Here is a 17,067-nt window from a genome sequence, read left to right on the forward strand (position 1 = left end):
ACCAACCGTAAGGTCCAGGGGCCTAACAAAATCAAACTTCAAAAAGATACTAGGGCATGGGCACCTCTGGAATCAGCAGCAACATGTAAAAGGTAGGAATCTTCCTAGTCACTATTTATTGCACTGTTTTTCAAAGAAACCACTTAAGGATGAAGTATTTTAGGTCCCATTCAGACTTCTCTAATAGGGAATTCAGTTACACGTTTGGAGTTTTATTTGATATTAAAAAATGAGCTAGGTCATAGGAGAGGAAAGAAGTGAGTTGCTGCCCAAAAGGCTGCAATAAAACCAAGAACTCAACTCACCAGGAGTATCTATGATGTTGATATTGACATCTTTCCACATGGTATAGGTGGCCGCTGACTGAATAGTGATTCCTCTTTGTCGCTCTAGTTCCATGGAATCCATGACGGCACCAACTCCATCTTTACCTTTCACCTAAACACAAGCAGAGCAATTCAGATTTCTCTGTCCCTGCCTTCAAAGAAGGGGAGACATCTTTACAGAAGGAGCCAGAACACAGAGAAACCTAATTGTCAAACCAAATCTCAGGAAACTTCAATCGAAAACTGATTACAGTATTTGGCCTCTATTAACAGTAACCCTTTTTTCACTGCTGTTGTCAGCAGCTGCTACCACTGAGCGTCACCTGGTCTTAAAAGCCACCCTTGCTCTCTCTGCCACGTTTCTCCTACCTGCCTTGTGTTAGTCTGTGAGCAGGTGTGCAGGGAACAGGTATTTCCCTTCTATGCTACTCGTGGACTTTGAGGGCTGGGTGAGAAGGATTCAGCTTCTAAAGTCTGTGATTTAACAAGATGGTCTTCATCTGAAGTAACACTTCTAAGTGGCAAGTTGAGTTACTGGATATGTTATGCCTTCAGGAGAGTTCCAAGATTTTCTAAAACAGTTTTTTCCTGGTAACTATAATTTTTAACTAGTAGGCTAATGATACACATCAACATTTTAAACACTTTCCCCACTTAACATTATAAACATCTCTCCAAAACATTTAAAAGTATGTAAACATTATATTTATGGCTGCTTAGGGGTATATCGTATTGACTTAACATTCTTTTTTTTAAATTTTTTAATTGGAGGAAAATTGCTCTACAATGTTGCGTTGGTTTGTCATAGAGCAACATGAATCAGTCTTAATTGTACATATACGCACTCCCTCTTAAGCCTCCCTCCACTTTCTCATCGAACCCCTTTAGGTCACAGATCACGAGGCTGGGATCCCTGTGTTACACAGCAACTTTTCACCAGCTATGTATTTTGCACATGGCAGGGCATATATGTCTATGCTACTTTCTCCATTCATCCCACTCTCTTCTTCCCCAACCGTGTCCACAAATCCATTCTCTATGTCTGCGTTTCCATTCCTTCCCTGCAAACAGGTTTGTCAAAACCATTTTTCTATACTCCATATATATATGTTAATATACAATATTTGCTTTTCTCTTTCTGACTTACTTCACTCTATATAACAGACTCCATCTCACTAAAACATTCTTTTTTATGCCTGGTTAATATTCATGTGTGTGTGTCTCTCTCTCTACTCATCTGTTGATGGACATATCAAGGTTGCTTCCAAGTCCTAGCTGTTGTAAATAGCACTGTGATGAACTCTAGGGTACACGTGTCTTTTTCAATTATGGTTTTCTCAGATTGACTTAACATTCTTAAAAAAACAATCTACTCAGGATACCCAGAGTGACGATTTCTAAAGAAACTCCTCAGAGCAACATTTCAAGCCAACCTGAGCTATCCACTTTGTGATTCTGATTAAATTTCCAGGGTTACCATCTTTCTAATCTTTCAGGATTGTGAAGTTTATTAAATCCTTACAAAACAATCAAACCAAGGTCAAACTAATCTGAAGTCAACCATGAACCCCATACCTCATGCATTTTTGCGATTCTGCCAGTGTAGTAAAGCACTCGTTCTGTTAATGTAGTTTTCCCAGAATCAATGTGAGCTGAGATTCCAATATTTCGTATCTTTTCATTAGGAATCACCCCTGATGAACACCATCGGCAGATCTTCCAATTAGCCTGAAAAAATAAGAGCTCGATTCAGTGCATTTCATGAGATAACAGTGGACAATTAGAAAGGGGTGAATGAGAAATCTCGATGAACACAAAACGGCATAGGAGATAGACTGAAAAGGCAAAACAGTGAATGTCTCAACTGTCAACTCCTATAACCAAGGAAGAGATTGCAAGGGAGAACAGGAAAAGCATACTCTTAAAAAAAAAAAAACTCAGAAAAAATACATGCAATTAATAAATTATTTATTAATAAATTAATAAATATAAATGGACAGATATTTTTACTAAATGGCACAGGTTTGAAACCATACACTGAGGCTGATAAAATCAGAAAGTTCCCAACAGCTGCTTTAATAGGAAATAGTTTTCACTCTAAATTTTACTTTGATTTTCCCCTGTTCCTTCTTATTGTAGATTCACAACTAGCAAGGATTTTTGAGGATTTTTAAGGTGTATGCGGAGGTGCCAATATGTTCAAGGTAGTGTACAAAAGGTTGCCAATTCCTTCTACCCCAAAACAATAACTTTTAAACAACAACGACAACTTTTACTCCAACTTTATTGTACTCCAGTGGTGACAGGGAATTCTGCATTTTATGCAATCAAGACATAATATAAATCTCTCCCTACATGACTACACATCCAAAATGCACTGCAGCCACTTCTAGATAAGGGGAAGTAGAAGAAAGTATGTAATTGATTTCCATTCAGAAAATGGAATCTGGGTGATCAGTGCTTAGTTGATTAAACTCCTGGGATATCAGCAAGCAAAGCAAAGTTCTGCATGACAGGAAAGGATCAACTCCTACCTAATGCAGGTCAGGAAGCAACAATCAGAACTGGACATGGAACAACAGACTGGTTCCAAATAGGAAAAGGAGTCCGTCAAGGCTGTACATTGTCACCCTGTTTATTTAACTTATATGCAGAGTACACCATGAGAAACTCTGGGCTGGATGAAGCACCAGCTGGAATCAAGATTGCCGGGAGAAATATCAATAACCTCAGATATGCAGATGACACCACCCTTCTGGCAGAACATGAAGAAGAACTAAAGAGCCTCTTGATGAAAGTGAAAGGGGACAGTGAAAGAGTTGGCTTAAAGCTCAACATTCAGAAAAATAAGATCATGGCATCTGGTCCCATCACTTCATGGCAAATAGATGGGGAACCAGTGGAAATAGCAGCTGACTTTATTTTGGGGGGCTCCAAAATCACTGCAGATGGTGACTGCAGCCATGAAATTAAAAGACGCTTGCTCCCTGGAAGGAAAGTTATGACCAATCTAGATAGCATATTCAAAAGCAGATATTACTTTGTCAACAAAAGTCATCTATTGTTTTTCCAGTGTGACGTATGGATGTGAGAGTTGGACTATAAAGAAAGCTGAGTGTCAAAGAATTGATGCTTTTGAACTGTGGTGTTGGAGAAGACTCTTGAGGGTCCCTTGGACTGCAAGGAGATCCAACCAGTCCATCCTTAAGGAGATCAGTCCTGGGTGTTCTTTGGAAGGACTGATGCTGAAACCGAAACTCCAATACTTTGGCCACCTGATGCGAAGAGCTGACTCATTGGAAAAGACCCTGATGCTGGGCAAGATTGAGGGCAGGAGAAGGGGATGACAGAGGATGAGACGGTTGGATGGCATCACCGATTCAATGGACATGGGTTTGGGTGGGCTCCGAGAGTTGGTGATGGACAGGGAGGCCTGGCGTGCCGCTGTTCATGGTGTCGCGAAGAGTCGGATACGACTGAGCAACTAAACTGAACTGAACGCTAGTCCACTCTGAGACCTCTCCCCGCGTCCCGCAAAAGGCAGACAGAACAAAAGAAAGGTACTGGGAAGGTAAGGCTACAAATCAAATAACCCAGGTCAGCTAAAAGAGATAGCACTCAGCCCAACGACACGCTGTACTGAAAAGAACACTGGATAATGAGCCAGAAGCCCTGGGTTCGAGCCCTGAACACACTAATTTTTCAGTTGTCTTGATCTTCACTCCAGTTACCTCTCTCTTTAAGGTATACCAAAAATACAAGGCTTAACGGGAGGCCGCCCAACCTCCCAGGGCACAGAGACGCTGCTCATTAATAACCAGCAGCTATGCAGATACCCAGGAGGCTTTTCACACTGAGGTCCATTCGGAGTTGTCAGTAAGGAGATGCCAGGGAGGGAGGGCTGTCGCTTCCCCCCTGGTCCCGGACGCACCGCAAGGTCCCGGGGACAGACCGTAGTGCGGTCTTGCCCAGCCGGACTTCACTACCTGCTTCCCCTGCCAGCTCAGGGCTGCGGGAACCCGCGGGAGCGGCCCGCGGCCCACAGCCGCGGCGGCGGCAGCTCCCAGCAACCTCATGGCGAACTCAGCACAGGAGAGAAGGTCCCTCGACTCCGGCTCTGTCCAGCAACCAGCACTACTAACTGGAAGCGGTCAAAGTCACGCCGGCAATCAGTGCCGAAGAGCACTTCCGGGGCGAAGGATACGAGGGAGGAGAGAAAAAAAGAGAGAGGGAGAAGCTTCCGGATCTCAGGATAGAGCGGCGTCCTCCGCTGCCCGGATGCCCTCTACCGACTGGGAAGAGAAAGTGCAGTCGCTTTGCGTAGCTAATCAGGCTTTTTATGCATATTGCCAGAAAGATGCAGCCCTTATTTGCTTTGCCTATACAGCAAAGTGGAGAAATGTTTATAATACTAAAAATTAAAAATTAAAAATAGTTATTTATGCTACTAAAAGGATATGTCTAGTCCATATAGAAGATAGCATCCTTGAAATTCCACTTCGATTTCTTGGAGGCATAGGAGCTAATGATCTTCCCCTCAAAACCTTCTGCAGTCTTCGTCTCAACAGAAACTCCATTCTTAGAGTTGCCGGGACCAAAAATGTCACTTTGAACCCCTGACTTTCCTGCTTTAGTCAGTCGGCATGTACTATGGGCACTACGTTAAATAATGGATCCAGAATCTGCACCTTCTCCCCACCACTCAAAGCACTGCTGTCTCTAGAAATTACTGTCATAGCCTACCCGACCTTACTGCTTCTGCCCTGCAGCTGCTCGGTCTATCCTGTTCACAGTCACTAAAAGGGATCCTTTTAAGCCTGAGTGTGTCATTTTTCTGCTGAAAACACCCATCCAGTGAATCAGTCACTGTCATCTTTACTTTAGCGTAGGCTTGAAATTTTTTATAACTTAATTTTTTAATCTGAAAGCTTTTTATTACCTTAAAAATTTAAATAACTAAATAAAAAAATATATAACCTTCAGAATAAGCACCTACAAAGCCTTGCTTGAGCAGCCAAGGCGAGCGTAGCCCTACTTCACTTGCTCTTTTTCCTCTCTGCCTCCTTGCTGACCCTCACATAACCAGAGCCAGGTGCTCTCCTCCTGATACAGGCATGACTCTTTCCCTTCTCTGTTCAAATATCCGATCAATTAGGTGTTCCCTGACCAAGCTTTTCCCTATGTTGTGCACTGCTTCATTTTTCTTCAGAGCTCTTCTTAGATAGATCCAGACACACTTTACACAACTGTCTGTTGTCTGACTCTCCCAATGAGAACTGCTCCAAAAGGACAGTGATGTGATTTTGTTAATTGCTGTACTCCTTGCTTTGCTCGATAAATACTTGTTAAATGAGTAAGTGCAAATAAATAGAAATCAGAGTATATTACAAGAGACAAGAAAAACCATAGATTCGATCATGAATCTTGGGCTTATTTTATATCAACCATGTGTTAATTTGTAGTAAAGGACTGACTTTGACGAATAAATCCATTAATGTTGAATACACTTTTAAGCAAACTTTATTTGTAGGCTTTCAAAAATTGAGTCTTTATAAACCTTTGTATTTGTTTAAAATATACAAATTAAATAATAGTTCTGTAAATGGTAATAAAATTAAGGTTTTACTTTAATTTTAAGGTATAATTAAAGTACAAAGGTGTGTTACTTTTGAAATTGCTTTTTGAAATCATTTTAACAAACTAAATTTCCTAGAGTAAAAATTCATACTCTTCCTGTGTGTGTATATTTATACTCATATTTTTCTGTAATTATTATACCAAGTATATTCTTAATTTTTTTATTAATCACCACTTTTAACCAAAGTAATAAACTTTTGTTTGCTCCACAGAAAGAACTGGAAGACAAAAACCAAAAACCGTCTAGCTAGGTTTCACACTTTATAAATTACTTGTTTTAAAATAGCAAAAAACACATATATTTAAAGTAGTTGCACATTCTGCTAATTCATAGTCATTTTATAATATATAAGAATAAAGATAAATTCAATGAAGGTCCTGATTCACTGCAGTGAGGGTCTACTCAAACCTCAGTAGACTCTCCAAAATATCCTAGCCTGACTAGCCGAATACTACCGTCTTAGCCCATTCAGTCTGCTATAACAAAAGCACCATAGACTGGGTGACTTGTAAACAACTGAAATTTATTTCACACAGTTCTGCAGGGTGGTAAGCCTGAGATCAAGGATCCAGGAGATTCAGTGACAGTGTGTGGAACTTCCTGGTTCGTGGCGGCCACCTTCTCACTGTGTGCACACAAGGCAGAAAGAACAGGTGAGCTGTCAAGGGTCTTGTTTGTTGTTTTTGCTGTTTAGTCGCTCTGTCATGTCTGACTCTTCGCAACCCCATGGACTGCAGCCCACCAGGCTCCTCTGTCCACTGGATTTTCCCAGGTGAGAATACTGGAGTGGGAAATACTCCAGGAAAATACATTTCCTCCTCCAGGGGATCTTCCCAACCCAAGGATCAAACCCACATCTCATGCACTGGTAGGCAGATTCTTTACTGCCAAAACCACCAGGGAAACCCAGGGTCTCTTTTTTGTTGTTGTTCAGTTGCTAAGTCATGTCCCACTCTTTGCAATCCCATGGACTGTAGCCTCCCAGTCCGTCCTCCACTATCTCCCAGAGTTTGATCAAATTCAAGTCCATTGAGTTGGTCTCTTTTACAAAGGCTTTAATTGTATTCTTGAGGGCTCCACCCTCATAACCATACAAAGGCCCCACATCCAAATACCATCACATTGCCATGAGCAAGTCACCATTTGATACCAGTGTGCCCCTGCCACTGCCCTGTGACAGTAATAGATAATGAAATCATAAAGGTAAGTAATGGAAATCTATCCCTGGGACTGAGTTACCAGGAAAATTGCTAAAGTAGCAAGGAACCTAAGTACTCAACTTGACCTTACTGTCAAAGGCCACATTCACCAAATGGTTAACATCCTTACATTCCCCAAAGATGCAGACTTCTAGGAAGATCAGTGGTTGTCAATAAAGAAAAAATAACATGTGAACTACAAGTTATGACGACCCTTCTTTTTTATATGAGTTGACTTCAGAATGGGCTTCCCTTGTAGTTCAACTGGTAAAGAATCCACCTGCAATGCTGGAGACCTAGGCTCAATCCCAGGGTTGGGAAGATCCCCTGGAGAAGGGAAAGGCTTACCCATTCCAGTATTCTGGCCTGGAGAATTCCATGAACTGTATAGTCCATGGAGTTGCAGAGTCGGACACGACTGAGTGACTTTCACTGACTTCAGAATTAGGATAAAAATAAATACTGGAAAAAGTCAATTTCAGTAGTGGTGTGAACGTAAAGAATTGACATTTAATCTCTCAGTTCAGTTCAGTTTAGTCGCTCAGTCATGTCCGACTCTTTGCGACCCCATGAATTGCAGCACGCCAGGCCTCTCTGTCCATCACCAACTCCTGGAGTTCACTCAGACTCATGTCCATCGAGTCCGTGAGGCCATCCAGCCATCTCATCCTCTATCGTCCCCTTCTCCTCCTGCCCCCAATCCCTCCCAGCATCAGAGTCTTTTCCAATGAGTCAACTCTTCACATGAGGTGGCCAAAGTACTGGAGTTTCAGCTTTAGCATCATTCCTTCCAAAGAAATCCCAGGGCTGATCTCCTTCAGAATGGACTGGTTGGATCTCCTTGCAGTCCAAGGGACTCTCAAGAGTCTTCTCCAACAACACAGTTCAAGAGCATCAATTCTTCGGTGCTCAGCCTTCTTCACAGTCCAAATCTCATATCCATACAGGACTACTGGAAAAACCATAGCCTTGACTAGATGGACCTTAGTTGGCAAAGTAATGTCTCTGCTTTTGAATATGCTATCTAGGTTAGTCATAACTTTCCTTCCAAGGAGCAAGCGTCTTTTAATTTCATGGCTGCAGTCACCATCTGCAGTGATTTTGGGGCCCCCAAAATAAAACCTGACACTGTTTCCACTGTTTCCCCATCTATTTCCCATGAAGTGATGGGACCAGATGCCATGATCTTCGTTTTCTGAATGTTGAGCTTTAAGCCAACTTTTTCACTCTCCTCTTTCACTTTCATCAAGAGGCTTTTTAGTTCCTCTTCACATTCTGCCATGAGGGTGGTGTCATCTGCATATGAGGTTATTGATATTTCTCCCAGCCATCTTGATTCCAGCTTGTGTTTCTTCCAGTCCAGTGTTTCTCATGATGTACTCTGCATAGAAGTTAAATAAGCAGGGTGACAACATATAGCCTTGATGGACTCCTTTTCCTATTTGGAACCAGTCATTTGTTCCATGTCTAGTTCTAACTGTTGCTTCCTGACCTGCATACAGATTTCAAAAGAGGCAGGTTAGGTGGTCTGGTACTCCCATGTCTCTCAGAATTTTCCACGGTTTATTGTGATCCACACAGTCAAAGGCTTTGGCATAGTCAATAAAGCAGAAATAGATGTTTTTCTGGAACTCTTTTGCTTTTTCCATGATCCAGCGGATGTTGGCAATTTGATCTCTGCTTCCTCTGCCTTTTCTAAAACCAGCTTGAACATTAGGAAGTTCACGGTTCACATATTGTTGAAGCCTGGCTTGGAGAATTTTGAGCATTACTTTACTACCGTGTGAGATGAGTGCAATTGTGCAGTAGTTTGAGCATTCTTTGGCATTGCCTTTCTTTGGGATTGGAATGAAAACTGACCTTTTCCAGTCCTGTGGCCACTGCTGAGTTTTCCAAATTTGCTGGCATATTGAGTGTAGCACTTTCACAGCATCATCTTTCAGGATTTGAAATAGCTCCACTGGAATTCCATCACCTCCACTAGCTTTGTTCATAGTGATGCTTTCAAAGGCCCACTTGACTTCACATTCCAGGATGTCTGGCTCTAGATGAGTGATCACACCATCATGATTATCCGGGTCGTGAAGATCTTTTTTGTACAGTTCTTCTGTGTATTCTTGCCACCTCTTCTTAATATCTTCTGCTTCTGTTAGGTCCATACAATTTCTGGCACACTCAGTGCAAGTGGCTGCAATGGCCGGCGCACTTAGCGCGGTGGAGAGCAGCTACCCCACATCCGAGGTCAGGGGCAGTGGCTGAGAGTGCCAGGCTGCGACGGTGCAGGAACAGCCAGAGGAGCCACCCTTGTCCAAGGCCAGGGGCAGTGGCCAGGAGGAGCCACCCCGCGCCCAAGGCCAGGGGCAGCGGCCGGGAAGATCAACCCACGTCCAAGGAGTGGTGGCTGCACTGGCACAGGGGGGCCTAGAGGAGCTATCCCACGTTGAAGGTCAGGAAGGGTGGCAGTGAGGAGATACCCTTCATCCAAGGTAAGGAAGCAGCAGCTGTGCTTTGCTGGAGCAGCCGTGAAGAGACACCCCATGCCCAAGGTAAGAGAAACCCAAGTAAGATGGTAGGTGTTGCAAGAGGGCATCAGAGGGCAGACACACTGAAACCATACTCACAGAAAACTAGTCAATCTAATCACACTAGGACCACAGCCTTGTCTAACTCAATGAAACCAAGCCATGCCTGCGGGGCAACCCAAGATGGGTGGGTCATGGTAGAGAGATCTGACAGAATGTGGTCCACTGGAGAAGGGAATGGCAAGCCACTTCAGTATTTTTGCCTTGAGAACCCCATGAACAGTATGAAAAGGCAAAATAATAGGATACTGAAAAGAGGAACTCCCCAGGTCAGTAGGTGCCCAATATGCTATTGGAGATCAGTGGAGAAATAAGTCCAGAGAGAATGAAGGGATGGGGCCAAAGCAAAAACAATACCCAGCTGTGGATGTGACTGGTGATAGAAACAAAGTCCGATGCTGTAAAGAGCAATACTGCATAGGAACATAGAATGTCAGGTCCATGAATCAAGGCAAATTGGAAGTGGTCAAACAAGAGATGGCAAGAGTGAACATCGACATTCTAGGAATCAGTGAACTAAAATGGACTGGAATGGGTGAATTTAACTCAGACGACCATTATATCTACTACTGCGGGCAGGAATCCCTCAGAAGAAATGGAGTAGCCATCATGGTCAACAAAAGAGTCTGAAATTCAGTACTTGGATGCAATCTCAAAAACGACCGAATGATCTCTGTTCGTTTCCAAGGCAAACCATTCAATATCACAGTTATCCAAGTTTATGCCCCAACCAGTAATGCTGAAGAAGCTGAAGTTGAACGGTTCTATAAAGACCTACAAGACCTTGTAGAACTAACACCCAAAAAAGATGTCCTTTTCATTCTAGGGGACTGGAATGCAAAAGTAGGAAGTCAAGAAACACCTGGAGTAACAGGCAAATTTGGCCTTGGAATGCGGAATGAAGCAGGGCAAAGACTAATAGAGTTTTGCCAAGAAAATGCACTGGTCATAGCAAACACCCTCTTCCAACAACACAAGAGAAGACTCTACACATGGACATCACCAGATGGTCAACACCGAAATCAGATTGATTATATTCTTTGCAGCCAAAGATGGAGAAGCTCTATACAGTTAGCTAAAACAAGACTGGGAGCTGACTGTGGCTCAGATCATGAACTCCTTATTGCCAAATTCAGACTTAAATTGAAGAAAGTAGGGAAAACCACTAGACCATTTAGGTATGACCTAAATCAAATCCCTTATGATTATACAGTGGAAGTGAGAAATAGATTGAAGAGCCTAGATCTGATAGACAGAGTGCCTGATGAACTATGGACTGAGGTCCACGACACTGTACAGGAGACAGGGATGAAGACCATTCCCATGGAAAAGAAATGCAAAAAACCAAAATGGCTGTCTGGGGAGGCCTTACAAATAGCTGTGAAAAGAACAGAAGTGAAAAGCAAAGGAGAAAAGGAAAGATATAAGCATCTGAATGCAGAGTTCCAAAGAATAGCAAGAAGAGATAAGAAAGCCTTCCTCAGTGATCAATGCAAAGAAATAGAGGAAAACAACAGAATGGGAAAGACCAGAGATCTCTTCAAGAAAATTAGAGATACCAAGGGAACATTTCATGCAAAGATGGTCTCGATAAAGGACAGAAATGGTCTGGACCTAACAGAAGCAGAAGATATTAAGAAGAGGTGGCAAGAATACACAGAAGAACTGTACAAAAAAGATCTTCACGACCTGGATAATCATGATGGTGTCATCACTCATCTAGAGCCAGACATCCTGGAATGTGAAGTCAAGTGGGCCTTAGAAAGCATCACTATGAACAAAGCTAGTGGAGGTGATGGAATTCCAGTGGAGCTATTTCAAATCCTGAAAGATGATGCTGTGAAAGTGCTGCACTCAATATGCCAGCAAATTTGGAAAACTCAGCAGTGGCCACAGGACTGGAAAAGGTCAGTTTTCATTCCAATTTAATCCCTGGATGTCATATATTTTATAAATAGCCCCCTAGGAAGCACTGTGGCAGAAGAGGAAATACATATTTAATTCAATTTTAATATGATTGCCACAGTGAACAAACTGGGGTGAAAAAAGCATCTATGAATTCTGTTATATGATGCATGAAAGTTATACTCTTGTAAATACAATATTTATTCAAGTGTGTTTCATATTTGAATACCATGATTTGAGTTAACAATCAGTGTAATAATTTAGGAGAATAACTACAGTGTCTATTGGATTTTGATCTATCCAGTGAATTTACACAAACGTATTATTTAAAACCAATGCCTTATGATAAGTCCCCAACGTGTAATAGTATGTTATTAGTATATTCATTATTCATAGAGGAAAATTTTAACATCTTTAACTGATACGTGCTCAATTACTTTCCATTCTAAAAATGAGATGACACATACGGATTTTATTTTAGTGACTAAAGGCATGAAACACGACTACTAATATTAACAGGATATGTTACAGAAAATTAGAAGAGTATAAGCACAATTACACAATCCTAATTCCAAAGTTTTAAAAGGAAGATATTAGGATTATAGAGTGTTAGTTGACTTTGTTCTTTTTTTCTCCCTTTGAAATGACAAAAACCTAAAGAATTAAGATTTTATATTTTCATAAGCTTTATGCTTAAATTTATATAAACAGATCAATGCTATAATTCTAGAACAAAAAGTTCAAGAGCTGAATTTTTAAATAGTATAATTAAAAAGGGAACAGTTGAATTATTAAGTACTGTGCTCAAACACACACATCACCTGTCTAAGAAATTTTGAGACAATCAATCATTAAGGTTTGCAGAATACCAAATGCATTTTTCTAAATGTCACAAAGAGGCTGAGCAGAGTTTCTCCAAGGACAATCCAACTTTAGAATCTTAACCATGGAGATAAATTAAGCTGTCTTTGAGAAAGGAGAACAGAATATGCTACCTTAAGATGTTAAAGAGAAAGGTCAATGGAAAGTCTGATGAGTGTTGAAAATGTAACACAGAACAAAAAAAGAATACACTGTATAAAGAAATGATCAGAAAATTCAGGTATATTAGCAATTTAAAATCTCTTCAAAAATGAACTATTTGCTTATTCTTTACGTCCTTTATCAAAATAACAACTAATTTTTTATAAAGAGTACTAGTTTTTGCTTTATTTTTAGAAATTCTTTAAGCTGGCTGGCTACATAAACACATTATAAAATTTGAGCTAAATAATTTTAACCTTTATTAACATCACTCTATTATAGTGTTGCTAAAACACTGGGACTATTTTTGAGCAGTTTACTTATTTTAACTAATTTTATATGATAGAACAGTTGTACGTTCAATCTTGAATATACAGGGGAAAACATAACCAATATAAAAATAATTATGAAAGCAAAATCAGCATGTGTTATGTTTTAAAGAGTGTTAAGAGAATGTTTAACAGCTTGCACTGTTGAAGATTCAAGTTTTATTCCTAAAGTAGGGACAATACAAAGTGAACATTTTCAAGAATATTCAGAAGAAAGTTGCTAAGAACAGTACTGATTTAATAACAAAAGATTGGTCTTATGTGTATTACCCAGCACCATTACTTTCTCTGTTAAAACAATCAAAACTAAAGAAATCAAATGCAATGCTATTTATTTTTTGTTGATTTTCACAGGTGATCCTTTGATGTTGAGTTTGTCCACAAAAACATTTGATCTTCCATGTTCAATGGCTGGACTTTGATGTTTCTCCCTAAGAAATATACATGTGAACATTAATATCATTATTAAATGGTCATTAAAACATCAACACAAACTTGATAAAGGCCACTGTAATTTAAGGTGAGTTTTATCTTAAGAGTTCCATAATAGCTTTGAAAAACATATGGCAGACAATTTCACTTAACATTTAAGAGACCAACAGCTGCTTCCCTGAGACAGATTTAACTGTTTACCTTTGAACCATGCTGTCCAACATCATAGCCACTAGCCACATCATTTACATTTAAATTAATTAAAATACACAGAATTTCAAAATTCAGTTCCTTGGCTGCATCACTGCCTTTTCAAGTGTGATTCAACAGCCACATGGGGCTAGTGGCTACCATACTAGACAGTGCAGATGCGTAACATTTTCATCACTGCAAAAGTCATTTCAGAAAGTTCAGCTGGACAGTGCTGGTTTACAGAAAATGCCACTGATAGGGTTATAGATTTATAAACCATCTACAAGGAGCATGCTTTTCTCTAGCTGGGACCTGAATCTCACAGGCAAACTTAGGTTTGATTATAGCAGTTAGGTTTTTATCAATGAACTTTTCAAAGTGAGACAATTATGGTTTACAATTAATAGAGGAGCAAGTTTTCTATGGAAAACATTAGGGCTCTAAATTTCTAGACAAGTATTTTAAAATAGCACACAAAATTCTGTACAAGGCTTCTGGTTTACTTGGTACCCACTTGTTGCTCGCTGGTTCTGGGCAACCTTCCACCTTCTGCAGCGATCCTCCACTCTCTTATAGCCTAGAACAGATTTCTATTTTGAGGCCTGGTGAGGCCTCTCTCTCTCTCTCTCAAGTCTAATGGCAACAGGAATTAGGTAGTGTTTTCAATTTTCCCCCAGAGAACCAAATTAAATTGTAACTCTAGAATACACACTAAATGTGTCCAAGTCTCATCTTTAAAGATGGTTTTAGCACATTTGTATTTCACATCTACTCCAAAAGGTAATTCCAAACAAGGCTAAAGTTTTTGCAAAATTCTTCCAAAATATCTAATACAGATATTGCAACATACTATTTAATATGTAAGTATCTAAAAACATGTTTGTCATTAAATGCTCAATTTTGATTTGTTAGGGAAGTTTCATTCAGCCTTTTATAGCTACAGTCCCTCTCCCCTTACCATATCCCTAAATGCCAGTATCTTTACCTAGTACAACACCGGTATCTTTACCTAGTACAAAATGTACAACTCCTACTCTCTCCAGATGAGAATCTGTTGCATAAGAATAACTGCATTATAGTAGATCACTTTTCCTTAGGAGGATTTTAGTCCCACTGTCTAAAGCATAATTTGCTAGTGAGTTACTAGTCATACAATCCTAAAATATTATTGGGTTTCAGGTACAAATTTAAATTTGTGTTGGAATACTCAGATGTAATTTAAAATTATTACACCTTTCACAAAACATTGATACTACCTGGACATCAATCAAAACTTCCTGATAACAGAGGTAAAATTACATAACTTTCCTTCTAATTTGTTTTGAAAAAACACAATTTAATTAGAAATAACTTTTACCTTCTTTTAAGTTCTCGGGATCCTGAATTCTCATGACCAACACTTCGCATCCTAGAGTTATCTAGATTGCGCCATTGTCCCCTTGGCTGGTACTTCAGAATCTCATTTTGCCACTCATCATCAAAAGCATGAGCATCACCTACATTAAATATCAAAATGAAAGGGTAAGTAGTAAGGTGTCAACTGTCAGTAACTGCTCTGCTCCCTACACGTTCCCTGGTGTTTCCATCAGCCTAACCTTAGAGATAGGAAACTGCTTCAAATATAAAGGTCTTTGACTCAGAGTGATATTTCCTTTTCTATTTGTTCCTCTCCTATTCCTGCTGGTAATTTGGTTATTGATGAGCTATTTTTTCACACACCTGCCTGGATATCATGTTATTCTATCCCTGGACCCCATGACCCAGTGACACTGACTTACAGTCTTTCTTTCTTCCTTGGTCATCTCACAGTGATCCCACTTTTCCTCTGTACTTGGAGGACAGTCCTCCTGGGGCTAGCACTTCCTATTAATCTCACAATTTCCCTACATAATTTGACCTCACAAGTTTCTGTTTCAGTTTCCTAAAATAGGTTACTCATCTGCCAATTTATGTTGCTATGAAGTAGGTAATCTAAATTCTATAATAACAATAAGTAAATGACAATACTTGTTCTTTCAGATTGCCTGTACAACAATGTTACTTTGCCAAAATTTTCTTAAATATGTTAATTATTGTGAAGTATTCTGTATATATTTAAATGTGATCAAACTGCAAAGGTTAAAATTAAAGAAAGGTTAAGATGTTGTGGCTTTCATCTCATTGCATAAGAATAATTTTCTCCAATTCTAACCTTAAGAGAATTTCTTTTTCTAAAATGAAACAATAATTAAAACTCTTTACTATGATAAAACATTTTTATTTAAAATACTTTCTAAAAACAGGAAATGAATATAACTTAAAAACTATAATGAGAAGAGTTAGGACACTAGAAAGAATTGAATGCATTAAAGAATGAGTAGAAAATATAGGAAGTGGAAAAGATGAGCTTGATCCATATATATTATCACTTTTAGGTAACCATTTAGAATGTTTTTGAAAAAGTAACATCATAGGTAGCTGTTCACAATTATAGTTGGGAATTAAAATAAGCACAATATAAACTATATAGATGGTAAAATACTGATTTTGAAAAAGAAAAGTATGTGTGTTTATATGTTTATATATACATAAAACTATTAGGAATATATATACTAAAACATTAATACTAGTATTTGGGGTTGGAATTATGAATGATTTTATTTTCTTTCTTTGTACTTTTTTATGCTTTTCAAATATACTTCTTTGATAACCGCAAATATATAAAAACTCATTTTTACTAATGACAGCTTTACTGAAAAACAAAAGATTCCATTTTCTAAGTATAAAACAAAAAATAAATGATATTCAACATTAAAAATCACTGTGAAAAGACAGATCTACTATGAAACAATGAAACCACAATTTTATTACTATGTTGATAATGTATTGCCTACATATACAATTCATAAACTGCCTGAAAGAACATCACATGAAATGTTTCTATTAAAAAAATTCTAACCAAGTTCTCCTGGTACAGCTGCTATTTTAAGTTTGAGAGGAAGAATGCCATTTTTTCTGATAACTTACATTCATTCATATTGATGAACTCTTGATTGACCTCTTCATCTCCAGTCTTGTTGTTCTTTGACTTTTTAATGACATGAGCTCGGTCATGGAGGTGATGACCAACAGCCATTTTTTCTAGTCCACTATCAGAATCTCTTAATGCTTTCCTGGTTTCCTTTATCTGTGAAAATGAAGAAAATAAAAATTAGTTATTATTCACATAAATAATAACTCCTCAGAACCTACTTACCTATACAGGTAAGAACATAAATCTATTGCTCTAAAAATAATGGGTACATAGTTCCACTACCAACTTGTAGTAAAATTATGGTAATAATTCTCTGATGTTTCCTGACCTGCTTAAAATTAAAATGTCTAGGACAAGCAGAACCAGTATAATTATTTTAAAAAAAGAATACATGTAAGGGCAACTAATTATTCAGCAGTCATGAAATG

General features: G+C 39.1%; 2 protein-coding genes across 6 annotated transcripts in view; both read right to left on the bottom strand.

The window, feature by feature from the left end:
- The window catches only part of GFM1 (G elongation factor mitochondrial 1), a 56,289-nt gene extending 51,855 nt beyond the window's left edge, over positions 1 to 4,434 (bottom strand). For 3 of the 4 annotated variants that reach the window (XM_068991495.1, XM_068991364.1, XM_068991435.1), the window contains exons 1-3: positions 4,313 to 4,434; positions 1,902 to 2,054; positions 306 to 438 (exon numbers count right to left, since the gene is read on the bottom strand). In XM_068991495.1, the coding sequence (XP_068847596.1) occupies positions 306 to 438; positions 1,902 to 2,054; positions 4,313 to 4,402 (376 nt within the window). In that variant the 5' untranslated portion in view covers positions 4,403 to 4,434. The remainder of the gene's footprint in view (positions 1 to 305; positions 439 to 1,901; positions 2,055 to 4,312) is intronic. The other variant, XM_068991556.1, reaches the window with a different exon arrangement.
- Positions 4,435 to 13,250: 8,816 nt separating this feature from the next.
- The window catches only part of MLF1 (myeloid leukemia factor 1), a 30,029-nt gene continuing 26,212 nt past the window's right edge, over positions 13,251 to 17,067 (bottom strand). Inside the window, exons 5-7 of one of the 2 annotated variants that reach the window (XM_068977156.1) lie at positions 16,633 to 16,792; positions 14,984 to 15,122; positions 13,251 to 13,433 (exon numbers count right to left, since the gene is read on the bottom strand). In XM_068977156.1, coding sequence (XP_068833257.1) covers positions 13,334 to 13,433; positions 14,984 to 15,122; positions 16,633 to 16,792 — 399 coding nt within the window. In that variant the 3' untranslated portion in view covers positions 13,251 to 13,333. The remainder of the gene's footprint in view (positions 13,434 to 14,983; positions 15,123 to 16,632; positions 16,793 to 17,067) is intronic. The other variant, XM_068977164.1, reaches the window with a different exon arrangement.

Source organism: Capricornis sumatraensis, chromosome 1 (genome assembly GCF_032405125.1).
Source record: "Capricornis sumatraensis isolate serow.1 chromosome 1, serow.2, whole genome shotgun sequence".
Taxonomy (NCBI): domain Eukaryota; kingdom Metazoa; phylum Chordata; class Mammalia; order Artiodactyla; family Bovidae; genus Capricornis; species Capricornis sumatraensis.